At 53.8% G+C, this 14132-nt stretch overlaps 1 protein-coding gene across 2 annotated transcripts; it reads left to right on the top strand.

Moving 5' to 3' along the window:
• Nucleotides 863-13385, top strand: CCDC130 (coiled-coil domain containing 130). 2 transcript variants are annotated; one of them, XM_018051218.1, is made up of 10 exons: nucleotides 863-950; nucleotides 4272-4316; nucleotides 6373-6426; nucleotides 7170-7252; nucleotides 7372-7427; nucleotides 8912-8972; nucleotides 9803-9945; nucleotides 10029-10201; nucleotides 12446-12584; nucleotides 12682-13385. In XM_018051218.1, the coding sequence occupies exons 2-10, from the start codon at nucleotides 4314-4316 to the stop codon at nucleotides 13167-13169; spliced, it is 1200 nt and encodes a 399-aa protein (XP_017906707.1). In that variant the 5' UTR covers nucleotides 863-950; nucleotides 4272-4313; the 3' UTR covers nucleotides 13170-13385. The 2 variants fall into 2 exon arrangements, with proteins under 2 accessions (XP_017906707.1, XP_005682319.1); XM_005682262.3 differs by lacking the exon at nucleotides 863-950 and having other exon boundaries at nucleotides 4252-4316.

Genomic DNA, 14132 nt, shown 5'->3' with positions numbered 1-14132 from the left:
AACCATTCAGCTCTGCCATTGTCATGGGAAAGCAGCTACAGACGACAGGTAAATGAATAGGCATAGCAGTACTCCAATAAAGTTTTATATATGGACACTAAAATTTGAACTTCATGAGGTCATGATGTGTTATCCTTTTGATTTCTTTCCACCACCACCCCCCCCATCAACTACTTAAAAAAATGAAAAAACAATTCTGATCTCATTAGGCATTCAAAAATAAGGGGCTGTGGAGTAGGAAATGCCAACCCACTCCAGTATTCTTTCTGGAAAAGTCCATGGACAGAGGAGCCTAGCAGGCTGCAGTCCATGGGGTTACATGACTGAGCACTCGTGGGTGAGGGTGGAGGGAGATGGGTTGGTAGCAATAAACTGATAAAACTTAAATATATATATATATAATATATATATAAATATATATATATATATATTTATATTTATATATATTTATAAATATATATATATATAATGGGCTAGTTCGATTCGGCCCGGGATATGGCAACCCACTCCAGTACTCGTGCCTGGAAAATCCCATGGACGGAGGAGCCTGGTAGGCTACAGTCCATGGGGTCGCAAAGAGTCGGACACAACTGAGCGACTTCACTTTCTTCATTTTATGGACAGGTCCACCTTCGCCCCACCGATTAGGCGGGCTGGATCTGGCTCTGGGGAGCGCGCGGGTGAAAGGCGGGCCTTAGAATGGGTCGGGCAAATGGGCGGGGCGAGGGTGGGGCCCGTGTCGGGCGTGCGGTTGGGAAGGGCAGGCCCGATTGGTCTACTCCAGCGGCGAAGAGGTAGAGGCGTGTTCGACATCCAGCCCATCAGCGCGGCGCTGCCGCCTCGCCCCGCCTCGCGCAGGCGTCTCAGTCAGCGGAGAGTGCGCCACGCCCCCTTTCGCGCCCAGAAGGGACTTCCGGGACAGACTCGCCGTGACGTCAGCAGGAGGGCAGGTAAGTGCGGGAGGGCAGAGGGGCGGGCAGGCCGGGTTTGGCTAGGGGTCTGTCCACTTCCTCACCAGGCCTGTGAGCCGCCCGAAGGGGGAGAAAGTGCCGGGTCCGCGGAGCTCTGCGGACGTGGGCCTGGTACTCTAAGCCGCCCGCGACCCCAAACCCCGGACCCCGGCCCATATCCGATACCTCTTCAGGTTTTCTTTAGGGACAGTAAGCCTTACCTCGCTGCGTCGTGGTGAAGATTTTGTAAAATGATGCTTGTAAAATGGTTTGTCATGAGAAATAATCAAAACGACCATCGTTTAACTTTGCATCAGGCGCTGTTCTAGATCCTTATTTAACTCAACGAGTCTTGACAGCAGCCTTATTGATACTTTTATAAACCCCATTTTACAAGTAAGAAAACAGACTCAGAGAGAGAGAAGGAATTTGCCTATACTGCTAGAAAGCAGCAGTCAGGATCCAAGCCCCAGCATTATGCCCTGAGCCAATGGGTGTCAGTGTTATTCTTGACACCAAAAACCAGAGATTTCTATACATCCCCCCTATAGTCCAACCTGTGCTACTCACTGGGGTGATAAAACCACTGAAAGACCCCAGTTGCTGTAAATGGAGTGCTTACTCTGTGCAGGCATTACCCAGTATGTTATTTCATTTAGAGCAACCACAGAAAGTCTTCTTGCTGTCATCCACTGTTTACAGATGAGGAACTGTACACTCAGGGAGGCTCAGACAATGGCCAAGATTCCCCAGCTAGTGAGGAATGGAGCTGGAGTTCCAGCCCAGGGAACTGTGTGTCCCTAAAGCTTGGGTCTTGAGAGTCCCTTAGACTGCAAGGAGGTCCAACCAGTCCATCCTAAAGGAAATCAGTCCTGAGTATTCATTGGAAGGACTGAAGCTGAAACCAGTACTTTGGCCACGGATGCGAAGAACTGACTCATTGGAAAAGACCCTGATGCTGAGAAAGGTTGAAGGCAGGAGGAGAAGGGAACGACAGAGGATGAGATGGTTGGATGGCATCACCAACTTGATGGGCATGAGTTTGAGTAAGCTCTGGGAGTTGGTGATGGACAGGGAAGCCAGGCATGCTGCAGTCCATGGGGTCGCAAAGAGTTGGACACAACTGAGTGACTGGACTGAACTGAAAGCTTGGGTGCGCACTTGCTGTTTTGTTAGTATTTTTAGTTGGGAAGTGACTTTAGAAGAATCTGGTCCAGGGTACACATTACAGGTGGAGGATCTGAGGTGTAGAGGGGCTCAGGATGGGATGGTGGAAGACTTTGTATCTGGGGCTTTTCACCCTGGCTCTGCCTTCCCGCCAGCTTCTGAGCTCGGGCAGGTTATTTAAGCTGACACATGCTGGTTTGTCAGCTGGAGATCGTAATAACGTCGGTGGAGTGTGTGACATACAGTAACTATTAGAAAGCACACGGCTAAGATGGCAGAAATTACTAGAGACTTTCTGACTCCAGCATAGGGAGCCAGCAAACTCCATTCACAGGCCAAAATCAGACCACGGCCTGATTTTGTACAGCCCGCCAGCACAAAATGGTTTTAACTTCTTAAATGGTTGGGAAAAAAAAATCCAAAGAAGGATATTTTGTGACAGGTGACAGTCCTGCGAAATTCAAATTTCAGTGTCCATAAATAAAGTTTTGCTAGGATGCAGCTACACCCATACATTAACATACTCTCGGCTACTTTCTGGCTGAGGTGAGTCTTTGAGACAGAAATGCTGGCCCTCAGTGGAGAAAATTTGCCAGTCCCGATTCTGGACTATACTTGAGTCCCTCATAATGTCTATTCTCTCTTTTTTTTAAATTTCTTTTAGTTGTTTTTTTTTTAATTGAGATACAGTTGATTTACAATGTTGTGTTAATTTCTGCTGTACAACAATGTGATTTAGTTATACATTTTATATCCATATATATATACACACACACATTCTTCTTGAGATATTCTTTCCCATTGCGGTTTATCATAGAATACTGAATAGAGTTCCCTGTGCTATACAGTGGGACCTTGTTGTCCATCCAATCTATAAGAGTTTGCATCTGCTAACCCCACATTCTCATAGCATTTCTCTTTAGCCTCAGGTTGAACTTCCTTCTGGTTGACTGGAAAGTCTCCTCTGGACATGCAGGGGGAGGGGACGTCTCCCCACCCCACGTGAAAGGAGCCTGGTATTGACACCTGTGTCATTCATTGACACTGGCCCTTATGGAACCTCAGTCAATTATCAGAGGTTCACACAGCATTTATCAGGAACTGTCCTGGGTGCCACAGACGTAGCACAGTATGACCTCGCAGAGGAGACAGACTGTAAACAAGTAGACACAGGATGACATGATAGAAAGTCCAGGGAGGAAGTGACTTGAGGTCACGTAGTCAGGTGAAGCCTCTCACCCAGGTGATGTCTGAGCTGAGATCCGTGACAACGGACTGCTGGTAGAATAGCACTTGAGGCAGTGGGCCTGCACCTAGTGAGCCTTCTGAGGCAGGAAGCCAGTGTGACTGGAACAAGGAGAGGGAGAGGGGTAAGAGTTGGGCTTGGGGAGGCAAGCAGGGGCCCCGCAGGCCATGGAAAGGGACTCGACTTGATTCTCAAAGCCATGGGAATCCCTGGAGGGTTTTTTTTTTTGGGGGGGGGGGTTGTGCTGGCTCTTTGTTGCTGCACGAGGTTTTCTCTGGATACGGTGAGTGGGGGCTACTCTGTAGCTGCAGTGCGCCAGCTTCTTATTGCGGTGACTTCTCTTGTTGCAGAGTTCAAGTTCTGGGGCTCAACAGTTGCCTCTCCTGGGCTCCAGAGAGCAGGCTCAATAGTCGTGGCACAGGGCTTAATTGCTGTATGTGGCCCATGGGATCTGCCCAGACCAGGGATCGAACCCGAGTCTCCTGCACTGGCAGGTGAATTCTTAACCCCTGAGCCGCCAGGGAAGGGTTTTAAGCCCCTTGGAGGCTTTTAAGCAGGAGAGCTGTAGTTCAGATTTATATTTGAAGAGATCCTTCTGGCCCTTATGAGGAGAACAGACCGTGAGAGTCAAGGCCAGAGCCAGGAGCCTAGCGAGGAGGTGACGGTACTCCTCCAGGTGAGCGATGATGGGGGCCATGGAGGGGTGAGAAGTGTCAGCTGGGAAATAGATGTTGGATGGAGAGTGGACGGGACACTCCCTTTCCAAACAGCCAAACCACTCCACGGATGCCTCCTACACCTAGGGGGAGGACTACCACGCACAGCCCCCCGCATCTTCACAGGGAATCTCTCCAGAAGGGCAGCACTGGGCAGTGAGTCCACAAAGCAGTGTCTCATCATCTTTTCAGATTGGCCACGTGGAGGGCGAGGACCTGTAGGCAGCTACCAAGATGGTAAGTAGATGGGCTGTGCTCACTGGGTTTCTCTTCTGGTCTTTGTTATGGGGAAGGGGCCCCCTAAGTAGCCTCCTCTCCCCACTAAACGTCTCCTTCCCCATCCCTACCCCTGACCCCAAGCTCTAAGGTATTTTTAAACTCTGCATCATGGTCTTCTCAGTGGAGTGGTTTTCAAACTTTGGGCATGCGTGCATGCTAAGTCACTTCAGTCATATCTGACTCTGCATGACCCTATGGACTGTCACCTGCCAGGTCTGTCCATGGGGATTCTCCAGGCAAGAATACGGGAGTGGGTTGCCATACCCTCCTCCAGGGGATCTTCCCGACATAGGGATCGAACCCACATCTCTTGTGTCTCCTGCATTGGCAGGCAGGTTCTTTACCACTGGAGCCTACCTGGGAAGCCCAAACTTTTGTGCGAGCTAAAATCACCCCAGGAGCTTTTTTGCTTTCCTTTTTTTAAAAAATGAGGTGAAATTCACATAAAGTAACATGAATATTTTAAAGCATGTGATTCAGCATCATTTAGTATATTCACAATATTTTGCAACCACCACCTCTCTCTAGTTCCAAAACATTTCCATCACCCACAGAAGGAAACCTTATACCCAATAGCAGTCGCTCTCATCTCGTCCACCCACACTCCCAGTCCCTGGCAACCCCCAGTTGGCTTCCTGTCTCTGTGGATTTGTCTATTCAGGACCTTTCATGTCAAGAGAATCCTGTACCATGTGTCCTTTTGTATCCAGTTTCTTTCACTTAGCAGGATGTTTTCAAGGTTTATCTGTTAAAACATTGTAGCAGGTATTAGAGCTTCCTTCCTTTTTATGGCTCAGTAATATCCCATTACATGGTTGGAGGACAGTTTATTTATCCATTCATCCATTAATGGACACCTGGGTTGCTTCCACCGTTTGGTTATTGCAAACAAACATGTATGCACAAGGATGTGTAGAAACATGTTTTCCAGGTTGCTTTTGATAAGCCCTGTGTCCTGTGACTTCCCTGGTCAGGGAACAAGATCCCAAGTGCTGCACCTAAGACGCAGGACAGCAAATAAATAATTTTTCTTTTCAAATGGGCTTCCGTGATGACTCCGTGGTAAAGAATTCTCCTGCCAACGCAGGGGACAAAGGTTCAGTCCCTGGGTTGGGTAGATCCCCTGGAGAAGAAAATGACAACCCACTCCAGTATTCTCACCTGGAGAGTCCCATGAACAGAGGAGCCCCATGGGGCTGCAAAGAGCAGGACATGACTTAGCAACAACAACCGCACCAAAAAATAAAGAAAGAAAGGAAAAGCCCGTTTCCGGGCGCCAGAGCAGGTGCTGTGTCTGTGTGGTTTAGAGACTCCTCGGGGACTTCCCTGGTGGTCCAGTGGCTAAGATTTTGTGCTTCCAATGCTGGAGGCCCAGGTTCGATCCCTGGTCAGGGAACTAGATCCGACCTGCTGCAAATAAGACTCGGCACAGCCAAATAAATAAATATTTAAAAAATATAAATGTATGGTCATAACGTGCAGCCAGGTTTGAGACCCACTGCTTTGGTAGATCACTGAGTCAGTTCAGCGGGTGGCTCTAGCAGTTAAAAGAGAGACTCTCACCGCTGGATGATCATTCTTTCCTGAAACCCGTGCTTCGACTGTATCACGTGTGTATGTGGTGTTAAATGTGTCTTCTTTTAAGTCACAGTCCCAAAATAACCGTGAAAGCCATTGTGCTAGGAGAGAGTGACCCTCGTGGAATTTTCCACAGCCATGGCGGTGGAGCATGTTTTGTTTTGTTCTGTTCTTTTGGCGGAGCCGTGGAGCTTGCAGGATCTTAGTTCCCTGACCAGGCATTGAACCTGGGCCACGGCAGTGAAAGCACCAAGTCCTGAACACTGGACTGCCAGGGAAGTCCTGACTGGGTTTTTTTCTCCCTAAGTCTCCAGTCCTCAGCCGCACAGCCTCCAGGGAGTCCCTGTCTCCCTCGTCCAGGTCTCGCCCCTTGAGGCTGCCCAGGTAGGTCTCCTGCAGGACCCACCCTAAGTCACGTCTCTCTTCTGCTTTTCAGGGTGAAAGGAAAGGCGTAAACAAGTACTACCCTCCGGATTTCAACCCTGAGAAGGTAAGGGGCAGTCTTCCTTCTCCATGTCCACAATAGCAAAGCAACCCCTGGGCAGGGGCCCACACACATCGTCCCCTCCTGGAGTCAGAACCATGGCTGCAGAAGCCCAGGCAGCGTGAGCAGTCTCCCTGCCTTACGCTCACCACCTGGGTCTCGGGGCAGCCTTCCCTCCTGGGTGGTCAGTATGGTCCTCAGTGGACCCAGCATTGGGTGTGGCGTGTTTCCAGCGGAGCCAGGATGAGATCCCCTGGCCCTTCCGGCTCCAGCTCCTCTGGCCTCCTCGTTGTTCCCTCTGCCGGGAACCTCTGCCCATTTTGACCCACAAGGCTGCTTTCCTTCCTTTAAGTCTCTCCTCACAGAGGGCCTCCCTGACGCCGCCTTGTGTTCCGTCTCATGACTGAGTGCTTTATTTCTCTCAATGCCCTCACAACTCCCTGACACACAGTTTATTTCTTTGCATGTTGTCCGTCTCTCCACCTGGAATGTCTACTGCTCAAGGCCGGGGACACGCATCTGTCTCGTTCAGGCTGTGTCCCCATGCTGGGAGCTCAGTATGGGCCTTTGAATGAATCAGAGCATCCTGGCTGGTGGTCCCTGTTGACTCAGCTTTTCTATGCCACAGTCTCCCCATACGTAGGTCCAAAGGGGAAGCAAAACCACCTGGCCTCCCAGAAACATGGAGGGATTACCTGAGCTCCCCCGACTCAGCAATGCTAATCTGCTCCCTCTTCCTTACCACACAGCATGGCTCGCTCAACAGATACCACAACAGCCACCCCCTTCGGGAGCGGGCTCGGAAGCTGTCCCAGGGCATCCTCATCATCAGGTAAGGCCCTGATTGTCACCACGCCCTTTGCCGAGTAACTGCAGCCAGAGTCTCAGGCATGGACACCCAGGGAGAACGCTTGCGGACAAGGACAAATGAGCTGTTCTCTGTTTGTGTAGGTTTGAGATGCCCTATAACATCTGGTGTGATGGCTGCAAGAACCACATCGGCATGGGTGAGCTGCCTCCTCCCTACCCCGCCCCCCACTATCCAGCCCCATGGCCAGCGAGCCCCTTAAGTTGCTAAGTGCTGTGAGAGACCATCTCGCTGACACCCCAGTCAAGAGTCGAGAAGAAGATAGATTCCCCCCTTCCCTACCCCCAGTAACTGGTGGGCTGTGGCCACTTCATGGCAGAGCAGTTAGGAGGCTGTGGGTTCAGATCCCGTCCCTGCCACTCCCTAAGCTGGGTAACCCTTAGCAGGCAACAGCCTCCATGCACCTCGGTTTACCCATCTCTGAATTGACATGATATGAGTGCCCGCCTGCATGGCATACAAAGTGTTTAGTGCAGAGAAAGGAAAAAAGAAGGGTGGGCCTTTATTATTTTTCTAGAGAATATCCAGGTTTGGGGGTGTGGTTTTTTTTTTTTCGCTAATTAGATGATATATTCTGGGCTCTGATCTTGCTTTACTAAGTGGAAAAGGCTTAAACTACAAAAACAGAACTTGGGGTGGTGGATAGTGTGGCCCCACTGGTTTTCTTTCCCTGGGAGGCTGGGGGCTGCTCTAGTTCACGGCCTTGAAGGTCAAGCTGAGCCCTGCTCTTGGTGCCCTGAGAGCCTCGTGGCCTTTGGAGCAGGTGTCCCTGGCTGGGTCTGATCAGGGGGGTGCGTTAGAGGGGTCACTCAGCCTCCGCACTGGGGTGACCTGGCCCTTCCTTCTTGCACTGGTCCCTCCCTCTGAAAGCCACCAGCTCCTGTTTATAGAGCAGGCTCTCCCCTGGGCTGGGTGCTGTGGGATGGGCTGGGGATGTCTGCACTGCAGAGAATGAAACGCAAGCCAGGAGGGCCGAGTCACCCACCGCAGGCCTCAGACCCCTGTCTCTGCATCCATCTGTGCACCTGTGGGCACAGTCAGGTTCAAATGCTAAAGGCAACAGTAAGGGCAGGGGCGGCGGCAGGCCAAGCCTACAAGCCCTTGCGCGCGCCACGTGCTGTCCACTGAACACTTTATTCACTTACTTATTTTTGGCCGCACTGTGTGGCTTGAGGGATCTTAGGTCCCCCACCAGGGATTTGAATCCACGTCCCCTGCAGTGGAATCGAGGAGTCCCAACCACTAGACTGCCAGGGAAGTCCCAACACCAGCCCTTTTGGGACGATCACTGCCACCCAGCCCTGTGTTAAGTGCTCCACGTGTGCACATCAGCCCTGTGTGGTGGCCGTCATAGTCATCTCTGTCCAATCCGGGCAGCTGGACTAAGGTCTCGCAGCTGGGAAGGCAGAGCCAGGATTTGAACCCAGGCCCTCTGGCTGCAACCCACCACCCTCTGTGGCTTGAGCACCCATCCCGCAGCCCCAGAGGCTCTTTTCCGCTTGAATCTCTGGAGGTGTCTCCCCTGCAGGCCAGTGGAATGCCACCACTCCTATCTGCCCCCCACCACCCCAGGAGAAGACACTGAGGGTGCGCCCTAGCCTCATTCTCTCCCTCTTCTCCCAGGTGTTCGTTACAACGCAGAGAAGAAGAAGGTTGGCAATTACTACACAACCCCAATCTACAGGTAGAGGCAATCTGGTGGGCCGAGGGCTGAGGGGCTACACAGAAGTCTAAGTGGGAGGGAGGCTTGTACCATCTGCCTGAAGATCACCCCCTGCGGGTCTCTCCTGGAAACCAGCATGGTCTTGTCAGTCTGGGCACATCCTGCCTAGACCCCTCCATGGCTCCCTCCTTCCTCGGACTAAAAATCTCAGGTCTCCCCGTGGCCCACAAAGCCCCCTCCCTGCCTTCACCTCCTCCCACCCTCGCCATCACTCACTCTCCTCCAGCCACATAGCCTCCTCGCTGCTCCTCACATAATCCCTCTCTGGTGCCCTCTGCCTGGCACGTCTTCCCCAGACATCTGCAAGGCCCCCTTTCCCTCCTTGGATGTCTGCTCCACAGTCGCCTCTCAGAGAGGCCTTTGCTAAAGCAGTGCTCTCCACCCAGCGCTGTGGTGGTTTGAGCATTCCCCGCCCACTCAGCTGCCACTAGAACATCAGCCCTGCCGAGAGCAGGTCGGCTTCCTTCACCGCCGTGTCCCCAGCAGCTGGCACCAAGCCTGCCGCAGAGCAGCCTGGCTTGGGAGGGTTTGTTGAATGAATGAGTGAATTAATGAACGAATGCACGGGATGAATACGTAAACTCCAGACAGAAGGTCAGTGCTGGGGCGATGGGCCCGTACGTGTCACCCGCGGCTGTGCCCCCAGACACAGACCAGCGTGCAGCAGGTTCTCCGCGAATGCTAGTTGATGATGTAACGCACACAGATGGAGGGAAGCAGGCAGGGGTTGCAGGGTGTCCCAGGGCAACCACAGTGTCCAGATTCCCGCCTGCCACCCTCCGCCCTCCCAGGTTCAGGATGAAATGCCACCTCTGTGTCAACTACATCGAGATGCAGACGGACCCCGCCAACTGTGACTACGTGATTGTGAGCGGCGCCCAGCGCAAGGAGGAGCGCTGGGACATGGAGGACAACGAACAGGTGCTGACCACAGGTGAGCGCTGTGGGTGGGCTCGGACCCCAACCCTGGTCCTCAGCAGGGGCCCTGAAAGCCCAGCCCCATTCTCACCCTTGCAGAGCATGAGAAGAAGCAGAAGCTGGAGATGGACGCCATGTTCCGCCTGGAGCACGGCGAGGCTGACCGGAGCACGCTCAAGAAGGCCCTCCCCACCCTGAGCCACATCCAGGAGGCCCAGAGCGCCTGGAAGGACGACTTTGCCCTCAACAGCATGCTTCGGAAAAGGTTCCGGGTGAGCGGGGCTCCCAGCCCAGGGTTGGGACCACAGGCGGTGAGGCATCACCAACAGTGGAACAAAGAAAGTGAAAGTTAGTCACTCAGTCACGTCTTATTTTTGTGACTCCATGGACTGTAGCCCACCAGGCTCCTCTGTCCATGGAATTCTCCAGGCAAGACTACTAGAGTGGGTAGCCATTGCCTTCTGCAGGGGATCTGCCTGACCCAGAGACTGAACCCGGGTCTCCTGCACTGCAGGCAGGTTCTTTACCATCTGAGCCACCAGGGAGTCGTAACAGTGGAGCAGGGAGAAGGCAAAGTAGGCTGCGAGCCAGGTCCAGCCTGTGCGCCATCACTCCCTAACTGTAGGCAGTCCTTTCACCCGCAGTTTCCCCAGCCACGACGTGGGGACTACCTCCCTACATCTCAGCGCCCGGGGGCATCTGGCCCAGCAGCTTTTTAAATGATCCTTCTTCGTTTTCATCTGTGCCGGGCCTGCACTGCTGTGCTGGCTTTTCTCTGGCTGCGGTGTGCAAGCTTCTCATTGCTGTGGCTTCGCTCGTTGCAGGAGCACAGGCTCTAGGCACTTGGGCTTCAGCAGTTGCAGCGCACAGGCTCAGTAGTTGTGGCGCGCTGGCTTAGTTGCTCTGTGGCCTGTGGGATCTTCCCAGACCAGGGATCAAACCCATGTCCCCTGCATTGGCAGGCAGACTCAACCACTAGGCCATCACAGAAGCCCAAGGGTTTTCTTACTAGTTATTTGTTACTAAAAGTGTGTCCCTCTGGCCAGGACTATAGCCTGAGTTGTGTGTCCCCTGTCTTCTGGGCATCCCTGAGCGGCGTCTGAGGGCCCCCAAACTTAACATCCCAGGGAAACCCCATCAGTCCCTAGCCTGCCCTGCCTATATCCTCCCTTTCTCAGTAATAGAAGCGTCTTTGTTCTTCCAGGCACTCAGCCTTGCTCCTCTTGTTATAACCACCATTATTTCCCCACGTCTGCATCCATCAGCACATTCTGGCAGGCTCTGCCAACATCCACAGCTTCCATCGTCTCCCGCCTGGACTAGCACCGTCTCTCCACGCTGGTCCCCAGTGGCTCCTAGCTTTGTGTCCCACAGCCTGTTCCCCTCACAGCCATCAGAGGGCACCCGTGAGCACCTGAGCCGGACCACATCCCTGCTATGCTCAGAGCCCTCCACGGTTCCCACTTCCTTTAAGTAGAACCCAAAGTCCTCCCCATGGCCCACCAGGCCCAAATAATCTGCCCTCTGCCCTTCCTACCCCCATCTCCACCTTCCCCTTGCTCATTCTGCTCCGGCCACATTGGCCACCTCACTGGCAAGTGCAGTTCTGCCTCAGGGCCTTTGCACAGGCTGTTCCCTCCCTCTTGGAACACCCTTCCACCTAATACCCACATGACTGCCTCACTTAGACATCTTTTCTTGAACATGATCTCAGGGAGACTGCCCCTGCCCGTCCACTCCACCATGTGCCATATTTAAAGTTGAACCCCCTGCCAACCCTCATACGCTTTCCCAGCATTCTTTTTCTCCTCATCATTTTGTCTCACTCACCCACTCGTACGTCAGCTTCAGCAGGGCAAGGGTTCTTCCCTGCTCACTGCCGTGTCCCTAGTGTCTAGAACAAGGCCTGACACTAGAAGGACATTCTGTAAGTATTTGTGGACAGAATGAATGACTGGGAACTCCGCTGGCAGTCTAGTTGTTAGGACTCCATACTTCCACTGCAGGAGGCGAGGGTTTGACCCCTGGTCAGAGAGCTAAAATCCTGCCTACCTTGAGTCACAGCCAAAAAAAAAAAAAAGAGTGAAGGCCCCAATGGCACACATAGTAATAACAGTCGTGTCTGCTGTTTGTTGAACAAGTTCTATGTCCCGAGCACTGCGTGAGGCCCTTTTCTCACATGAACTGAAAGAGGAGGAAATGGGAGGAGAGCTAGAGGAGATGCCCATGCCAGCTGCCAGCTCAGAGGGCATGGAAGAGGCGTGACTCTGACTGCCACCCTCCCTCCCCGTGGCTGCTCTGCAGAGCTCAGTGGTAGAGGACCTGCCTGCCAGTGCAGGAGACGCAGGAAACCAGAGCTCGCCCCTGGGTTGGGAGGCTCCCCTGGAGGAAGAAATGTCAGCTCACTCCAATATCCTTGCCTGCCTGGTGGGCTACCGTCAGTAGGGTCGCAAAGGCTTGGACACAGCTGAGTGGCTGAGCGCTGTCCCTCTCTGCCCACTTCCACCCTGACACAGGAAAAGAAGAAAGCCATGCAGGAGGAGGAGGAGAGGGACGAGGCACTGCAGGCCAAGGCCAGCCTGGCCATCCCGCTGGTGCCGGAGACAGAGGATGACCGCAGACTGGCCGCCCTGCTGAAGTTCCACACCCTGGACTGTGCGTGGGGGCCAGTGGGCGTGGGGAGTCGGGTGGGGGGAGATGGGGGGTAGGCGCTCAGGCAGAGGGCGGCTCTGGACCTCCTTCTCCCCCCCAGCGTACGAGGACAAGCAGAAGCTCAAGCGGACAGAGATCATCAGCCGCTCCTGGTTCCCCCCCACCCCGGGAGCCAGCGCCAGCAGCAGCAGCAGCAAAGCTAGCAGTGTCCTGAAGAAACTGGCCCAGAACCGCAGAGCCACTCCCACCAGCTCCCCCGTCACCATGGGGCACCTGGGCATTGTGCGGCGGCGGTCCCGGGAGGTCCCAGAGAGCCCTCAGCACCTGGCTGAAACCTTCAAGTCTGGGGAGCCACAGATGCCAGAGGGGGCCAACCAGAACAGGCCTGCATCCCCCCGAGACTGCTCTCTGGAGACAGCTGAGACCCCCAAGAACAGCAGGCCACTGAGGCAGGAGAAGAGCTGTCAGGACAGACCCCAGCCCCCGCCAGACACCTCCCCTGAGGCAGCCAACCCCCAGGACACACCACAGCCCTGCAGCCTCAGCTCCTCCCTCGTGGCTGACTACTCCGGTTCCGAGAGTGAGTGATGCCACAGTCCATACTCACTCCGGAGGCCAAGACTCACCCAGGAGGCCCCACCCAGGCTGCAGCCCCACTGGCCCACCACCTCTTGGAGAGCTCAGTCCCCACCCCTGTGCACAGCTCACTTTCTCGTGGTGATGGAGTTATTTATTTGGTCCTGGAGAGGGTGTCTGTGCCTTGTGGGACCCCAGACTTCCCAACATTAAAGCCTGCTTCTTTGCCCCTGCCTCAGATTACTAAATGGGCCCAGGAGCTCTGCCCCCACCCATCCACCCAATGAAGCTTGCCCAGCATCTCTTTACCCAGTGCGGATGCCCTGATCACAGCCTTGGTCCCCACCCAGCTTGATGAGGGTTTAAATGTAGTAGCCCAGGCTGGCCTGAAATCAGGGCTGACTTCCTGGAGGTGGTGAAACAACAGGCTGAGTTTGTGAGGGATGAAAAGGGGACTGGATAACAGGGCAGGCACGTGGGGTGCTCCGCATCCTGGCCCAAAGCAGCAAAGGATGGCGCGCACAGGTGAGGGCTGTTCATTATTCCCCTGCCCATGGGGACACCTTGGAAGGGTGTACTTCTTTTGAAGGAAACTAGTAAAATGAGTAGAAAACAGCCTCCAAGCAGCAGAGCACCCACCAGGAGGCTCGTGGCCCACTGCCTTCCCCTAAACTCTGGAAAAGGGTCACTGCTCATTGACCGAGCGCTTGCAATGCGCCAGGCACTGTCCGAGCTGTTGGAGATAACAGCATGACAGCATGAACAGTTAAGACACGCGGCCCTCTTAGGGCTGAGGTTCCGATTTAATCTCTCAGAACTTGTAATGTGCCGTCCGGAGGGGTGGTGGCCCACAGCCCACTGGACTTTCCTCCCCGCGGGGAAGGGACGGCCTCAGGGCAGCAGGGAGGGTTTGTTCGATCTTGGGACCCCAGCTGGGGCCTTGCTCTACATAAGACCACAGGCAGTACGCGCTCC

This window comes from Capra hircus, chromosome 7, assembly GCF_001704415.2.
Source record: "Capra hircus breed San Clemente chromosome 7, ASM170441v1, whole genome shotgun sequence".
Taxonomy (NCBI): domain Eukaryota; kingdom Metazoa; phylum Chordata; class Mammalia; order Artiodactyla; family Bovidae; genus Capra; species Capra hircus.
The sequence above is the reverse complement of the archived record's forward strand: the minus strand, read 5'-3'. Positions and strand labels throughout refer to the sequence as shown.

What these genes read in the sequence shown, in the direction of transcription:
- CCDC130 (XM_018051218.1), top strand. An exon ending in CGAACAGGTGCTGACCACAG is followed by an intron (nt 9,946 to 10,028) that starts GTGAGCGCTGTG and finishes TCACCCTTGCAG; the next exon opens with AGCATGAGAAGAAGCAGAAG. An exon ending in TGCTTCGGAAAAGGTTCCGG is followed by an intron (nt 10,202 to 12,445) that starts GTGAGCGGGGCT and finishes ACCCTGACACAG; the next exon opens with GAAAAGAAGAAAGCCATGCA.